Source organism: Plectropomus leopardus, chromosome 21 (genome assembly GCF_008729295.1).
Source record: "Plectropomus leopardus isolate mb chromosome 21, YSFRI_Pleo_2.0, whole genome shotgun sequence".
Lineage (NCBI taxonomy): Eukaryota > Metazoa > Chordata > Actinopteri > Perciformes > Serranidae > Plectropomus > Plectropomus leopardus.
In genome coordinates this window covers 19,359,836-19,382,238 of record NC_056483.1, presented here as the reverse complement: position 1 = coordinate 19,382,238, position 22,403 = coordinate 19,359,836, and the positions used below count along the sequence as shown (strand labels likewise).

Genomic DNA, 22,403 nt, shown 5'->3' with positions numbered 1-22,403 from the left:
AGATAAAAAAGAAGCAGCATTATTAGGCAGAGTTTGGCTACAGTGGAGTCTAAATTTAGCCCGTCTGTTGCTGCATGCCTGTAAGTGTTTGTGGGTGGGGAACAAAGGCTAGGAAGAAGAGATGGGTAGTGCTTCTTTTGCAGGTTACAATGCAAAATGAATGGGCCATGACTGAAGATAAACAGATGAAAGTGTCTGTCAGAGCGCTGCAGAGGGGATCACAGAGCTGTGCAGCATGACAATAGCATTTTCATGATGTGGGATTAATATTCTTTTTTAAACATTATGCTCAGAGCCCTTTTGCCTGGATATCATTCACTTTTCGTATTTGGAAAAGCTTATGTTTGGTGGGTGTACTGGGGATTTATTCAGTGAATGTGTGTCAGTGCTGTACATGTAAAAAAAAAATACCCACTGTCTGTGTGAGGTGATGGATTTGCCAGGATGGTCTCATGAGCTCTAGCACCCCGTCTCTAGCCTCTTTGTCCCCTCTTGAGTCTCTCTATACAGAATTTATTTGTAGACAGACAATTCAGTTTCAAAGATCTACATTTATTTCAATCTCAGCTCACTTCTCAACTCACATGTCCTCTCTCTCTCTGTCTCTCTCTGACAAAAGGAACGAGCTGGAGCGCCAGTTTCTGGAGCTGCTGCAGTTCAACATCAATGTGCCGTCCAGCGTCTACGCCAAGTATTACTTCGACCTGCGCTCCCTGGCCGAGGCCAACAACCTCAGCTTCCCTCTGGAGCCCCTCAGCAGGGAGAAGGCCCAGAAACTAGAGGTGAGTAAAACACGTACAAAAAAAACCAAGAAAGGGCATTTGATTTGGCAGTTTGTGTCATACAGACAAAAAAAAGAAATCCTAAAAATCTGAACCCAATTTACGGTGGCCCGAGGATGTGGAGTACAATTAACTGAGGCCGTCCAGCTAATGAGTATTTTGAAGAGCCTCATTTCAACGCACACACAGGCTGCAGATCGTGTGCTGGGTGAAGGACAGGATGTAGGACTGTGTTGCTGTGTAATTAGCTTCACTGCCTCAACATCTGCCTCTCCCTCACTAGAGTAAGCTTTTGAAACATGATTGACCACCAGCAGATGGAGACATAAAATACAAGGCTTTTAATTGTATGTAATATTCAAAAAACAAAAAAATCTCAGAAAAAATGCAAATAAATAAGCAGAAGAAATAATCAATTAATGAAAAAAGAAGGTAGAGAGCTGTGTCCATAAAAATAGATTAATAAAATGGATCAAAGATAAATGAATTGCAGTTCTCAAAATAGGTCCTTAAACATCCAAAACACCAGACTAAATGTTTTTGAAACATGGAGAAGCTGACAGTTTTCATTCTGGGAGTAGAAATTTTGGGAGCTTTGACCGTGCCGCACATTAATGCTTGTCGACGGCTCTTTGTCGTCTTGAAAAAACAGACTGCCAAGAACAAATCTGGCTCGATCTCTTTTTTTAAAAAAAAAAATCTGAATGCTTTAAGCCAATAATCACATAACACAAAACAAAACCAAAATAACTGAGCAAGTGACCCTTTAGCCAAAACGCTGGGATTTTTAAAGTGTGATTATCTCACTTCCAGGTGAAAGTACTGCTTGTGTTTTGGACACATTTGCTGTTGAGATTGTTGTCTCTCATGTTTTACACACACTGACAAAAATCCCAACAAGTCACTCAAAATAAACCAAGGGTCTCTCACTTTCTCCATCTCATTTCTGTTCTGTCTTGACTTTCAGGCCATCTCACGGTTGTGTGATGACAAATACAAGGACTTGAGGAAACAAGCGAAGAAGCGGTCAGTGAGCGCAGACAACCTGACGGTGGTGCGGTGGTGTCCAGCCATCATTTCCTAACACTGGCTGCCTGCAGCATGGAGAGAGACCTGTCAGACATACTGTACTGTATTTCTGCCTGGTAAGCAGGCAAACCAGGTGGGCAACAGTCCTGTGGATCACACACACACACACACACACACACACTCACACAAGCGGGCACTTTTACAAGTGTAATTACACCCTCTCTGGTTGTACATAAAAGAAGTCCCACTGGCTGCCTGCACTGAACCAAACAGAGCTGAGCTGAACCAAACTGAAATGTGAGCGTGAGAGTTGTTGAAATGCAAAAGAAGAGGCCAAACTGCAGAAGAAGAGGCCAAACAGAAATACAGTAGGTGATATGAGAGACTGTGTGAAGATGGGAAAATAGGAACAATGTGAGAAACAACAGACGGCAGCGACGGCAGCGACGGCAGCGACGGCAGCAATGACAGCGTTCCATAATTCCCTCTGAGGCTCCGCTAGCTTGAACGGTAGATTGAGGAAAGCCGTGTACATTCCTTTAATTTTTAACCTTCTGGTTCAGTCACTTTCTTAGCTGAAGCATGAGATGATTTTTGACAGCTTATAGGCACATTTAAATTTTTAAAAAATGCTCAAATTTTCAATTTCAGTGTTTTGTTGGTGTTTATCCGTTCTGTTGCATTCCCATCCAGCAGAATCCTCTGCCAGCATCTCCAAGCAAAGACATTCCACTGCTACCTTGAGTGTACAGTTCAATTTGACTGGACTACATATCATGGTGTTCATTTATATTGTAGCCATTTGATTCAAGTTTTCATTCAGAGAGCCAAACACTGAAAAGGCAAGTCAGTGTTTAGCTAAGGGGCGCTTTGACAGGACCCGGAAATTCAACTTGTTTCTCTCACAGCGAGGCCATCCAGCCAACATTCAGATAAAGCAATACTCATGCATTGCTTTGTTGTTGTGATTAAATACGATGAAGCATGCACACTCGGGAGAAGACTGACTGGAAGTCAGCGGTTCGCTCCTCTCAGTCAGACGTGAGACATACTGTAGAGCTTTTGTTGTACTTAATTCACTGCCATTGTCCTGACCTGTGGTGCCTGTAATAAGCTAACACCTCTCCCCTTTCTACTGGAGGAATAGAACAAATAACTGAAGTATTTTTTTTTCTTTAACATTTTGTATGGTTCTTCCAGCTTACAAAGAAACAGCACAAATGGAACATTGACATTTAGGTGCCACTAAAAGCATGACTCTTCAGGGTTGTTTTGTGTTCTGGAGAGGACCGAAATGAATGAAAAAGCATTAAGTGACGATTCAAACTCTGCTTACAAAAAGATCGATTGTATACATTTTGCTAAATTGTCTCTGTACAGTGTAAATACAGCGCTGGTGTGCTGCATCTGTAGACTAAGGTTGTACTGTAAAAAAAACCAACAACAAACAAAACAGAATGATGTTAGAATATTTATATTGGATCAGTTTTTACTGTACATGAGGGGGATGGTAAATATGTTCCTTGTTCCTATGACAAATCAAGTAAAGACAAAGTATTAAGATTTAAATGGGAGACACCACTTAAGAGTTTTGGTCTGTTTTCTTGTTACAATGTTTTCACACTGCAGAAAATGCCAAGTTTTTTTATGTGTTACATACTGTATATGGTATATAGATAATACAAGACAATTCAGGCTTAGTTTATTATTTGTTGTAATTTCTATGATTTTTTTTTACCCCATTCTGTGGAAGCATTGCCAGATTCATGTGTTTGATGATACATATTTCTTATGGAGCCCCATAACTGAAAAACTGTGGTAAAAGATTGTCAGGCAAGTGGTACCATGGATGTATTAAGAGACATAGATACAGGGTAGGAGGCAGGGCCCCATTCATTCTTATGAAAGTTGCTCAGTGACACATAAAGCCAAAATGGTTTATGTACAGTCACTGGATCTTACCGTGGACCAGTCACATGCCACGGACAGACATGGTCCCCCCAATGTCAAGTTCTGCATAATGAAAGAGGAAGCAGAGCAAGATAAATGGGAATTTTTGTGTGGCAAAAAATACAGAGTAGCTAAATGATTAAATGTGTGCCAAGGCCAAACACTTGAGAATTAAGCTGAAAAATAAATGAGTCTGTAAAAAACTAACAAAATAAAGTTTGAGTTTTAATCAACTGAGTGGAGGTTAGAGGAAAGATCTAAATCATTTTTTCCCTGACTAACAATATTATTAATTGATGTTACATATTTGGCTTTTTTGATTATCTTTTGTAATGTTTTGTCAGTTTTGGGGCTCCACAGTTATTGCATTTACTGGAAATTGTTTTCATGAGCAAATCACTCCCTGATTTGCTCTTTTCTCAACATTTCTAAATCCAGAAATAGAAAAATGTACAGGGATGTAGTAGAGGGTAAAGCTTAAAAATCACTGACTTGAATTGATTTAATTAATTCCACTGAATTAATTCATTCTTCACACATGGATGGGTTGATAAAGGCGTTAAGTCATGTTTTTATTACATCAGATGTGTAAGTCATTTGCCTTATGATCAACTGGAATCACTTTTCCTCCACTACATCATTTAATCGAAATTAAAACTTAATTATTAAAAATATCATGACGTAACCTGGAAGTGAGGCACAAAAATAGCATTTTACCCCTTCAAACCTCTAGATTATTTTGTGCATTTCATTAGCAATTTCTATGACGTAAGTTCTGTTTTTGTTGAGAATCAATCAGTCAGTTCAGTGAGATTTCCAGCTCTGAGCAGCAGGTGTGAGAAAGGACAGAACCGAACCAAAGTCGTGGAAAAAATGAAGGACGATCCTGCTGGACGTGTTGCTCTGAGCCAGCCCACTTGCACATGAAGTAAAGGTGTTGGGACTTGGAAAGAGAGCTGTTGTTGTGCGTGGTGCTTCGAATGAGTGAAAAATAAAGTGCAAAATGTGTCTGTAGGGAAGTAATGTGACTGGAGTTGCTGTTGTGAGTTCAAACTGTTAGAGGTAATCAAAGATTGTATATCCTATTTATTATATGTGTGTGCATACAGCCCAGTCTGGTGTTTTCTAAACCCAGAAGGAAGCGTTGATGCCATGTGGTGAGTCCTGAGGGGGTACCATGGGCCTGTGGCGTCCTGTCGGCTGGTTACTAGGTGTGTGTCATAGCCTTGTGCACTGAACTCTACCTCTGCATAGAGTTTTACTTTTCTCTTGATTTTTCTTCCTCTCTTCAACAATTTTTGGGATTTCACGCATTCAGCTTCGATCATGATGATTCCCCGTGCTAACAACTGCTGTAGCTGTGACCTTTTCATTTTTTTCACTGATTGATATTTTCAACATGTGCTGTATTCTGTTGTTATTGTTGATAATGTCGGTGTATTATAATTTTTTTTCAGTGAGTCAGCCATTCTGTTCCTGTTCTCAGTTTGCCAAACTCACATCTGTTCTTTTTCTCTCTCTGTTTTCTATCATTTAAAGATCTGCTCCCAATTCTTCTCTTCTGAAGCAATGTTTAGAAAAACCAGTGCAAGAATTAAACTTTAAAACCTTGCAATAAGCCCAGTGTATGTTTCTCGTTTAATCTAAAACAAGAATTAACCCCTTAAAGCATCATTCACGGTGGCAGCCCAAGCTATTTCCCCGCTGCTATCACAATATTCCAGTATGTACTGTATTGTACAACCAATGTGACTCAGCAGGGTTTCCTCTGTCAGAAAGAAGCATTTAAATGGCTTAGAGCAAGTGGTAATGCAGAGATTACACTCTGCCATATTGTCACAGAGGGACACATTTAATCCTCGTGTTGGCCTCAATTTGCATTTCAATCGCTGCTCTGGTAATTGCTTTTCAATTCAATGCGATGAAGAGGTGCTTTGAGCTTTATTGAGAGCAATTGCAAAACATCTCTTATGAACCACGTCAAACATTTATTGTACATTTACTGTACAGTCAAACAAACTGACCTTTGAAACTACATCTCTTGTTTTAATGAATACATACAGCTTACAACTGTGTTTGTTTGGCTGTCAGTTCATGGAGAATTTATTCGCTTTGCACCATGGTCTGCCAATCACATCTAAAGAGCCTTGGTAGGCATCTATAAACCAATACATCTCAACATAGAAATTAATTAAAGTTACAGTGTGCAATGACTCAAAGATCGTTGATTCATTTGTCAAATACAGACACTTTGGGCTGGTAGTCACACGAAAACACCAACCCAAAGTGTTTGTATTTAACCCTGGAAATGAGAATTTGAATTGCGAGAGAATTGAGAAGTGGCAGATTTGTTTATTTTTGTACTCATATTTAGCCATAACTAAAGTTTATGATATAAAATTAACGGTGGGGGTTCTTTCCAGAAGTTATTGTAAACAAACATTGAGTAATTTTTGGGGTTTTAGCCACAAACACATTCACCTCACAGGTGATTATGATCTGCTTGATTGAGAGTCACGGGTCATCAGGGACACAGCATGCTGCATGAATATGGACCAGAAACAACTAAATCAATACCATACCAGCATACACTGAATATAATACGTCAGAAGTTATCAAGGTAGAGTTCATTAAATCTACTACATAGCAAAATACATGGGAAAAGGAGAAATGTAGAAAAAAAGAACACAGTAATAAAATACTCTCTCAAAAGACCTTTGAAATACAGGCTTAGTCTGACAATAAGCCGAAATTTGTGTTGGAACCTATGACAGAGAGGAAAACACAAACAGTGAAAGGGGTGGTTGTATCAACAGAAAGAAACTTTTTGGAGGGACAATCAAATTCAAATTGCATTCTTTATTAAACCGACTAATTGGAAGATTTGCTTTTCTCTTTGAGAGAGAGAGGTGGCATAGAAACTTTTGCCATGTATTATTATATTCTTGTCTGTTGGTTTTCTCTAAAGATCTTTTGCCATTTTGTCTTGTTCTTTGATCATCAAAATGTCCAGAAATAAATTTGTGATGTGTCATAATTAACCATAAATTTGAGATCATGAACTGCTTGCATTTAAAAAAAGGTGTGAAAGCAAGTAATTCTTCTATTTAACCATATCAAACAAAGATTACATCATTAGCGTACCTTCACCAAAGAGCTGTGTGATGAAAAAAGGAATATGTGAAGACTTCTGTTACCTACTGAATGTTTAAAGTCAAGTGTCATGGTTTTGCCAAATTAATATCTTTAGAGATGCTCGATTTGCAGCACACTAGGATTACTCTACACACTGATTTTAACAATCTCTGATTTATTTCTCTGAATTTTTCTTATTTACTCATCCAACAAACACAGAAGAACTTAAGTCATTTATGAACTTAAGTGTTCATTTGGAGTTCTGTCTCTATCCAATTTGGGAATGTAAGTCCAAAAGTCTCCACCAAAACATACTTAATGCTTCCTTCGCGTCTTTTGTTTGGTGCTGGTCAGGCAGTGAATAGCAGATCTATGAGAGCACTCTGGAAACAAGGTTAATGAGAGTGGTGAGCAAAACTGTAAAGCTGGTGGCCAGAAATCAGAAACATTTCCCTGGGGAAATATTGCTGCTCACAAAAGTCTTTTCATTGTCTCATTAGATATAAATCAGCTTTTTATTTGGACAAAAGATTCAGTTATAATCTGATTCTTCTTCTGATAAGAAGCATGGCGTAAAAGAATAAATTATTTTGCTGTGCTCATAGGCTTCTCAAAGGTTTCTCAGCTCAGAGAAATGGTAAAACACAGAGTTTAAACTTGATTTTTGACTGTTGAGACAAACTTTTGAAATCGTGAAAGTTAAGGCCCATCAAGTTTTCTTTTTGGTCTTTCTTGAATCTTATATTACTGTAGTGAGAGAGAAAAAAGAGCATTTTAAGATTTAAAATTTGTATTGGGCTGTGAAAAGAGGAAGGCTGTTTCTCAGGAACTTAATTTATGAAGTATGAGAAAACAGTCAAATCTCATATTGATGTTCTATTGAGTTATGTCTAGAAGAAACTGGCTGAACAAAGATGAGATCTTATTATAAATATTCCTTTCCTCTGGGTTTGCTTAAAGACGCTAAAACACTCAGTGTTGAATGATAATTCTCAATGGGTTCATCATATGAACGACTCCCATCATATTACACGTTGTCATTTGACCCACTGTTTAAAAAATCTTTTTTAGCGCAGTTTTAAGATGACAAATCTTGATCCCTTAAGATTGCAGCATGACAGTGTTCCATGGATGCTGTAGCACAAAAAAAATCATTCACCGACATTTTATTTCTTGTGATTTTATTTTAAATCTTACTGAGTTTTCTGTGGTCCTTAAGTGATGTATTAGATCATAAACATTTTGGCAAAACGCATAAAGATCCTGATAGAGAGAAAATAGTAAAATATATAAATTTCTCATTATAATGTTTGATCAAATCACTGCATCCATGCCTGGCGGTGTAGTTTGTTGGCTTATAAAAGCCTGTGCATTGATAGGGAATAGACTTTTTAGGCACAACAGAAATATACCTTAATATCATGCAAATTCCCTCCACTGCTAATCAGGGAAATGGGGACCAGCTGTGGGATCAGGTGGCTGATCAGGTAATGACTGAGGCGGGAAATCTCCCAGGCAGCAGCTGCTGGGCTGGTGGGGGAGGGCAAGGTCTGAAATGAAAGAATACTTAGTATGCATGGAAGTGATTGTTATTGTTGAAGTTTTAATATTGTCAATATGGTCCTCAAACACAGTCAAGAAGGGCATTTGTACTTCATTAGACACAGTAATCCATGAGCTGAAAGGCAGATATTACTCTGAAACTGAAAATAAACTCAGGCTCAGATGCTTTAAGGGAAATATTATTACATTTCTTTTGACTTTGACGAAAGTTATATCTTCGATAAAAATGAGTCAAAGTAGAAGAGAGAGAAAATAAGGAGTTCTTACCTTCTTGCTGTGTGTAAAAATTAGGTGTGCAAAGCAGTCACTGTGGTTATTTTTTACTCCCATCATAATACTGTATACATCTAATATATCTCACTGCATCATCTTGAAGGAGAAAAAATAATGTAAGCAATAAAAAAATATATCAAGCATATAAAATACTTTTAAACTTTTAAATACGTTTAAATTTATTGTATCAAAGCAATTGCTATATAAAAAGAAGATGTATCTATTAAGATGTGGTGTTCTGCAATGGCCATATTAATACAGTAAAGTGATTTCTTCCAGACCCATCCTGTGTCATTATGCATACTTTTATTTTTATTTGTTGTTTATTATTTATAATCATTTAATATTTTTGTTATAACCCATGTAGATACAGCAGAATTAAACTGTAGGCAAAATTGTGAATGTAACCATATAAGTTGCTGAAATTGAAATAAAAACTAAATTTAGAAAAAACAGGTGATGTGTTTGGAAATAGTTTTACATAGGAGTCATACATACTGAGGTAATATAAAATGTTTTTTTTCTTTGTGTGTGTGTGTGTGTGTGTGTGTGTGTTGCTGCAGGTCATCTGCTCTATCAGTGAAATTGAAAACAGGTGTGGCTGATAATCCTGCAAGTGGTCACTGGACTCTTCCAAGTAGTTGAGGGAATGGGTGAAGCTTCAAGAAATGACACTGTAATCATGTTGGTGTGCTTATATGTGAGCTTGTGTGTGCTCAACATGTTAATATTGCAGTGACAAGTTTCTTAAATTAGCCATGTATTTGTTGGAGTATTCTTGGAATGGTTACACCTGTTTTGCTCACCCTGTGCTTAGTTGAGCAGATGGTATGTTCCAGTTTAAAAAAGGCTGAGGAGGCAGCAGTGACAGTCATTTGGCAGTAGCAGGGATTGAGGGTGTCTGGGTACTGTGGGTTGCATGTTGAAGCTTTTCTTTGCTTTGCAGAACTTTCTTTGGTTTGATTTTTTTGGTTTGACATCATTTCTTGGGTTAATAAAACTTTGCCACTGAATATTTTATTTATTTGGTCAGCCCAAGGATTCAGGCATCCAACCAATATGATCACAGCAGAAACATCACTGTTTTACAACACAAAATATGGAAGACGAATTGCCAATGTGATTTTTGCATTGATATGGCAGAAAAATTAACCTAGGATTAAACTGAAGCTATTTTCTTACTCCTCAAACAAGGAGGCCTTAATTTTCCCAATGTGAAATTATACTAGTGGGCAGCACAACTGAATGGTTAGCACAAGATGAAGAGGCAAATAGGCTGGGATTAGAAAAAAAGCATGTCCACTAGTACCCTTTGAGATGCTGGTGAGGCTGAAGAACATTGAAACTTAAAAATAAATGGATGAGTTGCACCCTAAAAATCTTGGTGGTGGAAGCACCATAACAATATCAAGAGCAATGAAGATTGCAAAGAATGTGGATTTTTTTTCTCCCTAAGTATATTAGACACTGGGTCAAAGGAGAAGGTGGAGAAATACAATGGAGCAATTGTTTGAAGGCGAATTTTTCAAATCAATTAAGCAATAGTTAATTAAGCATAGTTTGTGTTAAAAGATTCAAAGATTTTGACAGATTTTTACAATTGAAGAATTAATTAATGTCAAATAGGGAATGGGACACCCTTAGGCACCCACCTGCCCCCATACAATGTTTTAAAGTAACAACAACGGGGATAAGAGTGATACAAAGTTGTGTCACAACTATGCAAACATTTACAATTACATGAGCCAGGGATGAGGCCTGCCTTAGATCTGAAAGAAAAATAGGAGCTGGAGATGAATGTGTTAGTGTTGTGTTTGTTTTCCAAACTGTGAATGGTTCTTTTTTTCTAATTTCAGACAATATGACAATGTAGAATTCAAATAAACATTTATTCATAAATTAAAAACTGAGTATAACTTTGCCCTCACTTGCTCATCACCCCTCAAACTTTCCCGGTGCCGCAAAGCATCAATCTCCCTTCATATGCAATGTCAGCATTACACTGCCTATGTAAATGAATTGCAGGTGTTAAGTCATTTTCTGTCTTGTGTTGTCAAGCCAAAAGTTCACTTTCACCAGAATCCATTACATACTCCCAATCTTGGTTTTGCAATTCATTCAAAACAAGCCGCGTGGGATTCAAACTGTGAGCCAATATGGAGGTGCTAATGACCATTGATCTGTAGTGATTATGAGCCAAGCCAACTGTCTTTAGCCATGTGTCCCAACAGAGACCGTGTTCATGAGCGAGGGAGGATACAGCATGTGGGATGGGAGCTGATATCCTGTGTAAAATCATTTTATGAGGGAGAACTGCACTATGATGAGCATTCATTAAAGTACAAAGGGGAAACTTACTGTAAATGTAGTTATCTCGATTTTGTTTTTGTTTTTTTTTTTTAAAAAGATCACAATATGAACTTTTGTTGTTTTCAAGAATAATTAGATATAAGTCATGTCCATGTTAAAAGAGACCATAGCAGCCATAAATTGGTATCAGCTGTGGGAAAATAGTTTACAACCTACTAACCTTTCATGAGACCTAATCCACAGTCTGCATATCTATGTACCACCTTGATTCATCACTTGGAAGATGCAGCAGTAAAACCATGTATTTTTATGGAGCAGCCAGTTCTAACATTTTTGTGCTTGAGAACTTAATACAGCAATTTCGAGTGAGTAAGCCTGAAGGCTTGTTACTCTCCTGTAAGGACGACTAGCAGCACCAAAATATCCCTGCAATTCCAGGACGGCGACGTGCCTTTGGAAGTGCGTTAAGAATAGACCTACAATGGGGCTCACTCCCGTCTTCTGTTGTCTGAGGACAGACAGTTGTCTGCAGGGGACAGAGGAAGAGGTACAAGTATTTACATGGGTCTCTCAGAGACTTAGGCAACTCAGATGGCTCAAATTGGATTTTATCTACCAGAACTTGGCTCATATTCCCTTAAGGAGAAAGTGAGAGAATCAGAGTGCTGAAGGAACACTTTGTCCGTCAACCTGGAGGTTTTTGTGCTACTGAGGCCACTGTACCACTTGGCAGAAAGGGTGGAGAACAGTGGTTGGCTAGAGCGTGAGGTGTGAGCTCGAGGGTTTACTTTGTGCCCTGGAACTGGAAGACGAGAAGATTGGAGGGCCTTGAGCATGGCAAGCATGGCGGGACCAAGTGCCTCTGAAGTCATCTTTATCTCTGTCAATCACAACATCACTTTCATGGGTGAGTTGACGTCACTGACACTAACCGGTTTGTGTATCATGTTTGTGCCAGTGAAATATTTGGATTTTCTACAGATATTTACACCTCAAGATGAAATCTCAAGAAAGCACTTTTTGCTAATTTCTATAACCTTAAGTTCTTAGCAAAATTTGCTCCACCAAAAACCTTAATCCACAATTCACTTTTAAATCACATATTTATTCCTGATGGTTTTTTTTTTTTCAGGGAAGGTGTGGCTTATTGTGATGATCTTCCTCCGTCTCTTGATCCTTCTCTTAGCTGGTTATCCTCTCTACCAGGATGAGCAGGAGCGATTTGTGTGTAACACCATTCAGCCCGGATGTGCCAATGTGTGCTATGATCTATTTTCTCCCATCTCTCTCTTCCGCTTCTGGCTGGTGCAGCTCGTCTCTTTGTGTCTCCCTTCCATCATCTTTATCATCTATGTGATCCATAAGGTCTCCAATGGCCTCATTGTGGACCTGAACTCTTCAGGTCACACCAAAGCCTTACCGATCCACCAGGAGCTGTTAAACAAGACAACTGTGAACAAGGTGTCTCTGGTAGCTGAGCGAGGGTGGGCCCAGTGCTTCACAGGAGCCTACATACTTCATCTGATGTTCAGAACCTTGCTCGAAGCAGGGTTTGGAGCAGCTCACTACTACCTGTTTGGTTTCTACATCCCAAGAAGGTTCCTGTGCCAGCATCCCCCATGCACTACCCAGGTGGACTGCTACATCTCCAGGCCAACAGAGAAGACTGTGATGCTCAACTTCATGCTTGGCGTAGTTGCTCTGTCCCTTTTCCTAAACGTGTTGGATTTCATCTGTGCCATCAAGCATTCAGTGAGGCAGAAAAGCAAGAGGAAGATGATGGTGGAGAAGGTATATGAAGAAGAGCAGTGTTTCATTACAGCAAGAGGAGGCTCCAGAAGAATAGACCCGAACCTGGCTCGGCAGGATTCAGAGGGAGAAGCTGCCCACAAAGGGAGTTTCCGAAAGAGGCAAGGAAGCAAGGGCTCTTGCGGAGGGGGAGCGCTTGCTTTAGGTCAGGAACCACCCTCCCTGGAGCGCTCTTCTCTTCCACGCTCTCCAGGACCTTCAGGCTGCAACACAAACGGGAATAACGGCTACTCTGTTTCCCAAGAGGAGGCTCCAGAAAGGAACGGCAGTGAGGTGGCTCTTTGCCCTCCTGAGCCAATGGGGACACCCAGATCCATCCGTGTTAGCAAACGCAGTCGACTCAAACCACCACCTCCTCCCAGACGGGACCTTGGTTCATCCTCCAAGGATCCAGAGGGGCCCTTTGGAGGCGTTTCCACAGCAACTGCAATTTGTACCAGAAAGGTGGGTCAGTATACGTTGGTTGAGCTGGGTAGCGGAGCAGAGCTGCAGACTAATGATGACGGGCAAGAGAAGAGATCAGAGTGGGTGTGACAGTTGCATTGCTTTATTTCCAGGTTATTCTGGAACACACGGAGGTGTCAAAGCAATATGAGACACAGACATGGAGATAACCCAAGGCTCACACAGTGGAAACAACTGTTGGAGCTGACATCCTGCCATGATTGCTACCTCATTTTAAAACTACACTGCTACTTGAGGAGAATCCAAAGGGGCAACACATTCACCAGACACCTTAGACTCAAGAGGCATAATCATATCTGCTGTGATGTTAGATCACATTGCCTTTGAGGAGCATAAGCAGAGTGATGCAAAAGGACAAGAATTCAAGTCCTGAATGGGAACTCTCTAAACTAAACAAGTCAAGAATGAGGGGACACTCTAGCCTTAAGCGTCCTTGAACAAACCTCAACCTTGAGAAAATCTAAAACGAGTGCAGCCCACCTGTTTCTTTCCTTGTTGACTTTCACCCCCACCTCCCCGGATACACTGTCTGTAAACAAAGACAAGTCTTGACCTGTCCCACATACACAACCCCACCTCCTACCACAGTTACTCTACGTGACACCGCCATCTCTTTTGTGTTTGGGTCATTAAGGTCAAAGGACACGGGTAACCCTTTAGGCCTTGTGCTTGGGTGTTTGGATGACCTTTTGGAATAAGAGGCTCAGGCCAAAATGACAGGCAATAATCTGGCTGAGGTGGTGTTATTGAGCTCATAGAATGCAATAGGATTCCTCTGTCAAAAGTGAAGGACACTATGAAGGCCCCTAAAGCCGACATAGGCTCACAAAGCAATTATGTCCCCCCATAGGGGCTCTGTATTTATGGAGACGGCTTGTCACTCTATTTCAGGGCCTCGCGGAGCTTAGGAGGAATACAAGCTATAACATATACTGTCACTCGAAATAGAGCACAGCAGAGCTCTGCAAAGGAGCGTTGCCTGTTGCCCTTCAGGATAAATGGCTCTCTGCTCGCTGAGGCTTTAGTTTCACCTTGATCAAAGCTCAGATTAATGTGGATCAGACACCCGCTCCCACAGTGATGCATGTCAGTCATATGCAGTGTATATAGTGGCAGCTGTAGCTGTAGTTTTAAATTAACTTGTCCCTTTGCCAAAATGATTACAACCTTTGTGAGACATGTTGGCCTATTTTCTTACAATCTCTGGACTACCTTATACAGGTGATTGTGAGGAGACTCCCACAGGACACCATCACAGTTGCACCTGCTGCCCTATGGCTGAGGGGCTGGTTTCTGTGTAAATGGATAGCTCTTGATCTCCCTCCTCTTGTGGTCTCTTTGAAGGTGACAACAAAAGCTCCCCTGCCTCATATCTCACCTGTCTACTGAAGGCTGCACCCTGATCGTCGTAAGGGGTGACCACAGGGGGTTTTCATGAGACCAGAGCAGGTCTAATGGGGCCACGCCTCCCCTACATCTAGTGTTTAGTGTCAGGGCCCAAAAGTGGCCTCAGTTACACTTGTCTTTACCAGTGCTCTGAGTTGTAAAGACTGGGTAGATGTTAAACTTTTTGATAATTGCTTAAGTAAAATGGAGCTATAAGAAAGTGAATTTCTAAATTAGATATTTAAGTGTTATTTTGTTGTAAAAATACAATATAAAATGATTTCATGTACAGTTTCATACACTATTTTATGTGACGTTTCTTACTTTATGACATGAAAGTTATTTGATATTTTGTTTGATTTCTAATGTTTTTATTTCTTATTGATTGATATTCTTGATGATGGCGCTGAAGAACTTTTCAAAGCACTTTACTGTAACTTTTCTTGTTTGATCCAGTCCACTGTTCTGCAGTGGCTTCACCACCTCTGTAGTTTGAGATCTTGCTGCCCCCCTGTGGTGCAACATGTGAAATGCTGGCAAATATTTAACACTTGAAGTCAGATGCGGTCTGGCACTGTGGTGACAGATTTAATATGTGAATATTTGTATCTCAGTGAAGCATTTGGGTTGTTAAACTTTGTTTCAATAAATTAGGTGGAGAAAAGTAAATCTGGTAGAGACAGCCTTTTTTTGCCCCCTACTGACAAGAAGAAATGTCACTTTATTTGTGCTACTAAACAACAGTTTGTTTCCTTTTGTTCATTTCAGGCCATGTTTGGCCTAACAGTAAATAAGGAGTATGAGAGTCAAGACATTCAGATGAAGTACAGTGACCTACAGCTTGCATGATATCAGACATTTTGGGATGCTAAAAGCTGTTTTTCAAAATGCAGACATACAGGTCAGACTGGCAAACAGGGGTAGATTTATTTGCAAGGGGCCCCGGGCAGAAAAAATGATCTGTGGGCACCTATAGAGCCCTGCCCTCTTCTAGTTGTTAAACCTTTGTCTTGGGTGTCGGTGGTGTTTTTTTTTGTGTTTTTTTTCTTTTTTTTGCACTCCAGGAGATCCTCATTCGGTCAGCAATAAATAATATAAACATGATTTCATGTCAACAGTGTTTGATAATTTAATTTAAGACTTATTTTTACAATATTTTGTTAATAACATTTGGGTCCTTTTCAGGCAAAGTCATGCAAAAACATGGATTATTTATTTTTTCTATTAAAGCCCCGTTTACTTTGCAGCACTCTTTGCAGGAGTCAAACTCAGCCCTAGCTATAATAATCTATCCATTCCACATTATTTTATAAAGTACATTTAAAAAGAAGAACAGTTGACCAAACTGGCAAACAATAAAAAAAATGCAAAAATTATATGAAAAATATAAGTAAAAGTTTTTCAGGCATTGAGCATGTTGCTGCATGTAAACTGGAATGCAGTCATGATGCATGCCTGCTGTCACAGGTGTGTCCCATGCTGCTGATTAGGCTGCCTGACAGACAACAGAGCTGCAGCCAGGAGGCCTGGTGGAGCATAGAGGCCGTCATGCAATGCACACATACAGTAGTTGTATAAGCAAACCAGAGCGTGTTAGAACCTGCTCTGTTATGGCTTTCCACTTGTCTGTGTAGAGCAGGCTTTCATTTAGACAGGCAGAAAAGGCAGGGCTGAAATTTTACTTTTAAAGTCAGTCAGTGGACTCACATAGCCTGACCTGTCTCAGCTTCATCCATTCCACTATGTTTGTTTATTTTATCCTGCTATGGATCTTTTTCATTTTCTGTCTCAAATGCCAGAGACCAAAGAACTTTCCTCCAGGGCCTCCTCCATTACCGATACTGGGGAACCTATTGAGTCTGAGCCTGGACAACCCCATTAGGGACTTTGAGAGGGTAAGAAAAACGCTGACAAAGATTGCCTTTAATTGTTATGCTATTTATCATCTGGAGCATAACCACACTCATTCATATTTAGAAGCTGCACCACACTGATGAAGAAGTGTTTGTGTAATTGGCAGAGTGACTTTTAACATACTGCGTCAGCTAATTAAATTGTGCAGATTATGAATTGCTGAGGCAAGCCAATGCCTCAAGGCAACAATGACAGTAACTGACAATAATAGCTTGCTATTAATCATCTCAGGATGTTTGCATGTCTTTCCTTACTAAAAGAAAAGTTTGCTCAACAGCTCTAATGCTGTTATATGTCTCCATAACAGATTTACTGCTGTTTGACAGTAAGTTAATTTCAGCCATACGCTCTAGAATATTATGAAACTTTACACGTCAATATTCTTTGTAGCTGATTTTTAAAAGTAATTCTTCCTTGTGGGTGTGATTAAAAGCAGATATGTTGCATTTTAAGAGCTTATCACTGTGCTCCAGCTGAGGAAGCGCTATGGAAACGTCTACAGTTTCTCCATGGGACCCAAACTTGCCGTAATAATCAATGGGATGCAGGCAATGAAGGAGGCTATGATGACTAAAGCTGCTGATTTTGCAGGACGACCCCAAGACATTTTTGTCAGTGACCTCACCCAGAATGGTAAGTTGGACAAAGTATGTAGCTGAGTAGCACTTAAAGGTGCCATAGTGTAAAAAATAAGATTTTCATGTCTTTATTTCTTATAAAGCAGGTATATAGTTACTATATACTATAAAGTATTAAAACAAGACATGGACACAGTCCCTATTCACAAAATGTTCCTTTAAACAAGCTATTAAGACTAATGGGAAGTTGTGATGTCACAACTATACTATTTAAATGCAGAAATGTGGCACTACATCAAATATTAGTGATTTAAGCTGACTTTTTGACTCTTCTTTACTTGTGCTACACAATGCAGGTTGTATTTAAGCATTTAGTGTCTTGTAATTGCCATTGTGGCTGAATTTCCCCAAAATAAAAAGAGGGAAAAAAAATTTAAGATGCTCTGCTGGATATGCTGGATGTCCTCACTCATTACAGGACTGGTTCTGGCAGACTACGGCTCCAGTTGGAAGGAGCATCGTCGCTTTGCTCTGATGACCTTGAGGAATTTTGGACTGGGAAAGCAGTCCATGGAGCAAAGGATTCTGGTAGAGATGCAGTACACAATGGACACACTGGAAAGGAGCATTGGTATGCTGTCTGTGGGTGCACTCACTGTGACCTCTCATACAGTGTTGGCACACTGTTGTGTAATGCTCTGTTGTGGCTCTGCTGTGTTGTCATTGTTACATCTGTCGCAGGTTCAACGATGAGTCCTCAAGTTATGTTTCATAATGTAGCCTTCAACATCATCTGCCAGGTCCTGTTTGGCACGCGTTATGACTATGATGACAACTTCATCAAAGTGGTTGTTCAGTGCTTTAAAGAAAACTCCAAGATAGCCAATGGACCTTGGGCTATGGTGAGTCACAGCGTGATGTTTTTAGTAGGCCAACCCAGATGTTCGCATTGCCCTGGTTTGCGCAACAAAAAGCCAAGGGGATTTTTCCATTGCATTTTGAATATTGCTGACAATAATATAAATGAACAAACGTTTATGATACAGGTTTTCAGCAAGATCTTCACAAATGAACACTTTTATATTTGAAGCATAGCCTAAATGCAATGGCCAGAAGTAAAAAGCTAATGTTAGGCTATAATAAAACTACACTGTTGTCACATGACTTCCAACATCACCGCATGACTGAAAGTCATAAAGCATTAATCACAGCCTTTATATTTCCACATTACTTACATTAGTACAATTAAATATTAGCTACATTAGGTCATTAAAACCGGGATCTCTAGACTTTTTGTATATCAAGGGATTTCAAAAAGATGAAGATTTCAGCTTTTAGTCCATGATCCAGATTTTCATTTTTATGCTTCAGAGTTATCTAATAGTTTTGTGTCACAGGCGGCAGCTCAGTGTTAGCTAATGCTGGCTAACCTGACATTAGATAGACTTTACAGACTGACCTTCCCATATTCCTTCTTTTATTATTTGACTAAGAATGACAAGTCTGCCTAATACTGTTTCCACAGCATTTAGATTGACTTTAAAAAATGTACTAAAAAAAGAAAAATGTATATCATAAAAAGCAGAGCATATCACCTTTTTGTTGTGCACAGAAGTGATCTACAGCAAAAGTTTACACATCTCAACTCTTAAATGTTCAACTAAATGCGTCCTGACAAAAAATATCTTTACCTACAGCTGTATGACTCTGTTCCCATGGTTCGAAACCTGCCACTGCCCTTCATGAAGGCGTTTAAGAACATCGAGGTGGGCTTGGAGGACTTCTCATTATTCCCTTTATTTATTTTCGTATTACTGACACTGTTTATCCTGTCTTTTTTTTCACCAAAGTCCTCTCTCTTTTTCCTCAGACTTGTAAGAAACTTGTAACTCGTCTGATAACTGAACACAAAGAGACCAAGGTCCCTGGGCAACCACGAGATTTCCTTGACTGCTATCTGGATGAACTGGATAAGGTGTGTGTCATCCAAATAGAATCTATTTAAATGAGAAATAGAGAAAGATCAAAACCAAAAAATCTAATTTTCCCTCCAGAGAGGCAATGATGGCTCCTCTTTCTGTGAGGGCCGACTCCTAATGTTTGTCCTGGATCTTCTCTTTGCTGGGACTGACACCACATCCAACACCCTGCTCACTGGCTTCCTCTACCTCATGACTTACCCACATATACAAGGTACATCTGACTGCTGTACTGTCAGTCTGTCATTCTGTCATTCTAGCATCCATTCCTTCATTTTTGTCATGTTTTTTGTGATGTGTTGGTCTCTGTGTTCATTCTTTTTTCTCCTCCACACACAACACTTTAACTACCAGAGCGATGTCAGCAGGAAATAGACCAAGTGTTGGGAAAGAAGGATCATGCTACTTACAATGACAGACACAACATGCCTTACATGCAGGTACATTATCGGGCGGATATCTCCGTATAGTTCTGTTTTTATATTTAATGCGCAGACATGGCTCTGCATGTTTGGCAGTGTGGTAGAGACATGTTAGTGGGCTGTATTTTGTGGTTGAGCTCCTGCAGAGCCTTTATTGATTATTACCTTTTCTCCAGTTTTACAAAAGCATAAGAGCATTTTGTCTCATTTCCTTGACTCCAGGCTGTGATCCATGAGGTCCAAAGGGTCGCCAACACTGTTCCTCTCAGTGTCTACCACTATACAACTAATGACACAGAGCTCATGGGATATTTCTTACCCAGGGTAAGAATGAAGATGGTGTCTTTGCATTTTACAGTTTGATTGCTGATATGCAACATTGCAACAAAGCTGATTAAAAGCAGGTAAATGGTAATAATAAAGGAATTAATAAAAAAGGAGAAAGCAAAATGAGGAAAATAATTAAGAACACTGAAAGCCAATTGGTATTTAGTAATGGACAGAAATGTATTTTTCCTTTTGCAAAGAATCTGATTTATTTATTTATTTAGTGTTTATTTAAAGGGACATAGCACATTAATGAACATTAGTAAAAATTACAAATGTAATTATGCTGTAGTTAGATGGACTGCTAAATTACATCTGTAGTCCCTTGCATATAAAGCCGTAGACTTGTTTTCTTGTCATTCCTTTATTTCCAGAGACCCATGTCTCTTGATATAGGGGTCACGAAACTAATACAGTATTTGTTATAGTCTACTGAAAGAGTGTCGCTGCTATTATGGCCCACTTTGGTCTTTAAATGCTTATTTGTACGTTATGAGTGCTTAGACTGATATATATATACAATACACAGAAATTGGTTTAGTGTTAATATCAAGTGGCAACACTTTAATTTGAGGAGGGCCCCCAGAGCAAATCCACTGAAGTCTGGGGCTAGATTTCAGAAAAGAATAAAAAGAGATGGATGTTTTAAATTAAGTTTTAATGGTAAAAATCAGTTCAGACACTGTGGAGATATGAAGTCAAGAAAACTGTTACTATAACATGAGTAGGCTGTGAGCTGAACGTGACTGATTTTAACAGATTGACCCAAGGACGCGTATTGAACATTTGAAATTTGATTTATTATTATTATTTGATTAAGATGGTATTGAGCAGGTGAATATGGAACCTTGGGAGTAGAGATACGTCTCCTTTTTTCTCCTCAGGGCACATTGATCATCCAGAACATGACCTCGGTGCTGAACGAGGAGGAACAGTGGAAATACCCTCATGAATTCAACCCTGAAAACTTCCTGAATGACCAGGGAAAGTTTATAAAGCCAGAGGCGTTTATGCCGTTCTCTGCAGGTATGAGACAGACGTTTATCTTTTATTGTAAGAAATATACAGTGCATGACTCACTGATTAAAAATGTCTAATTTCTCAGGTCCTCGTATGTGTCTTGGAGAGGGTTTGGCTCGCATGGAGCTCTTCCTCCTCATGGTGACTATGCTGAGGAGGTTTAAGTTCATCTGGCCTGAAGATGCGGGACAGCCAGACTACGCCCCTGTCTACGGGGTCACACTGTCCCCTCAGCCTTACCGCATGAAGGTCCAACTCAGGGCCACATAGTAAATCTTCAGTCACAAAGTGAAGATTGATCCAAGTTGACACAAGTGTCCAGTAAGAACACAACAAAAACAGTAAGGGAAATCTTCACATTTCTTAAATTTACCTCATATGGACAAGATTATAATGATGTTTTTATTAATTTTAGTACAAAAAAAAATCCTTGATATTAGAGCTTGGAGAAAGAGACAACTTCTAGTTAATAGCCCCCTCAAGTGGGCAGAATTTTGTATTACAATTCAATAAAGTGTAATTTCTGAACATGACCAGGGTGGCATTTAAATGTCTTACATAAGTTAATATGTTTTGCACAGTGAGCCACTTTGTTTTATCAAACTGATCAGAGGAATGTATGCGATATGGAATATTATGATGTATGTAACAGTCTTATCCTGTAGCATGCGACATGTGACTTTCAGCTTACTTTTAAAAATCATTGTAAATAATGTAACATTGAATATTGATATGATTGAGCTAAATTCTTTTCCATAAATACTTTTTAAAAGTTTGGTTAAATTATGTGTGAATTTCATTTTGCTTGACATGGTGGCTTACAGTGTTTGATTGGTGAACTACACCTAACTGAATTATTATTTTTGCAATAACCCCACCTGTACAGTCTCTGGAAGGCAGCTATCTAACTGATGTTGATAAAATCAAAATTAATATTCCTTCACATTATAGTAGTTTTTTGGTTTAGGGGTGACCTGTGAACAAGCAGGCACTTTTTGCAACATATTCAGTTAAAATAGTATTATAAACATTTTATTCACCCTGAGGAAAATTTCTGTGCAGCAGTTGCAATACAAAGAAAAGTGCAGATACAACGTGTGATATATACAAAGACTAAAATAACATAGCAGAAAAAGAAAAAATGTATAGCAAATATAAAATACAATATACAGCAAATGTAAACAAAATATAAAACTAGACATCACTAGGGTTCATAGTGTGAAAACTTCCTAAAAGTAAGGTACATATACAAGAAATTTTAGGGTGCCAAGAGTAGGTACAAATAGGTGGAAACTAATGTATACTATATATGGACAATAAGAAAAACAGTTTATTACCAGCAGGAATGATAAATTTAGCGTGGTCTTTGAGTAACATTTATTTGCTGGCATGTGACAGTTTTGTATTTTTTGTTATGACTACGTGTCACATATAATGTGAATTTGATATTTTTTGTTTAAT

At 39.2% G+C, this 22,403-nt stretch overlaps 3 protein-coding genes across 8 annotated transcripts in view; all 3 read left to right on the top strand.

Annotated features, from left to right (window-relative positions):
* The window catches only part of ccny (cyclin Y), a 40,865-nt gene extending 35,486 nt beyond the window's left edge, over positions 1–5,379 (top strand). For all 4 annotated transcript variants that reach the window (XM_042510461.1, XM_042510459.1, XM_042510460.1 and 1 more), the window contains 2 exons: positions 620–782; positions 1,750–5,379. In XM_042510461.1, coding sequence (XP_042366395.1) covers positions 620–782; positions 1,750–1,866 — 280 coding nt within the window. In that variant the 3' untranslated portion in view covers positions 1,867–5,379. The remainder of the gene's footprint in view (positions 1–619; positions 783–1,749) is intronic.
* A 6,506-nt stretch (positions 5,380–11,885) lies between these two features.
* Positions 11,886–13,385, top strand: LOC121960426 (gap junction delta-4 protein). The gene is made up of 2 exons (XM_042510099.1): positions 11,886–11,949; positions 12,175–13,385. The coding sequence occupies exons 1-2, from the start codon at positions 11,886–11,888 to the stop codon at positions 13,383–13,385; spliced, it is 1,275 nt and encodes a 424-aa protein (XP_042366033.1).
* A 2,813-nt stretch (positions 13,386–16,198) lies between these two features.
* On the top strand, positions 16,199–21,642 carry LOC121960552 (cytochrome P450 2F2-like). 3 transcript variants are annotated; one of them, XM_042510318.1, is made up of 11 exons: positions 16,199–16,597; positions 17,090–17,249; positions 17,688–17,825; positions 17,936–18,096; positions 18,892–18,960; positions 19,065–19,169; positions 19,249–19,387; positions 19,528–19,613; positions 19,818–19,919; positions 20,807–20,948; positions 21,028–21,641. In XM_042510318.1, the coding sequence occupies exons 1-11, from the start codon at positions 16,445–16,447 to the stop codon at positions 21,210–21,212; spliced, it is 1,440 nt and encodes a 479-aa protein (XP_042366252.1). In that variant the 5' UTR covers positions 16,199–16,444; the 3' UTR covers positions 21,213–21,641. The 3 variants fall into 3 exon arrangements, with proteins under 3 accessions (XP_042366252.1, XP_042366254.1, XP_042366253.1); XM_042510320.1 differs by having other exon boundaries at positions 16,396–16,597; positions 17,673–17,825; positions 21,028–21,642; XM_042510319.1 differs by having other exon boundaries at positions 16,539–16,597; positions 17,070–17,249; positions 17,673–17,825; positions 21,028–21,642.
* Positions 21,643–22,403: the final 761 nt, after the last annotated feature.

Bases quoted from the DNA above. Each gene is read 5' to 3' on its own strand.
- LOC121960426 (XM_042510099.1), top strand. From the start codon at position 11,886: ATGGCGGGACCAAGTGCCTCTGAAGTCATCTTTATCTCTGTCAATCAC. The intron at 11,950-12,174 runs GTGAGTTGACGT...TTTTTTTTTCAG, and splicing joins TCACAACATCACTTTCATGG to GGAAGGTGTGGCTTATTGTG.
- LOC121960552 (XM_042510320.1), top strand. From the start codon at position 16,445: ATGTTTGTTTATTTTATCCTGCTATGGATCTTTTTCATTTTCTGTCTC. The intron at 18,097-18,891 runs GTGAGTCACAGC...CTTTACCTACAG, and splicing joins CCAATGGACCTTGGGCTATG to CTGTATGACTCTGTTCCCAT. The intron at 19,388-19,527 runs GTACATCTGACT...TTTAACTACCAG, and splicing joins GACTTACCCACATATACAAG to AGCGATGTCAGCAGGAAATA.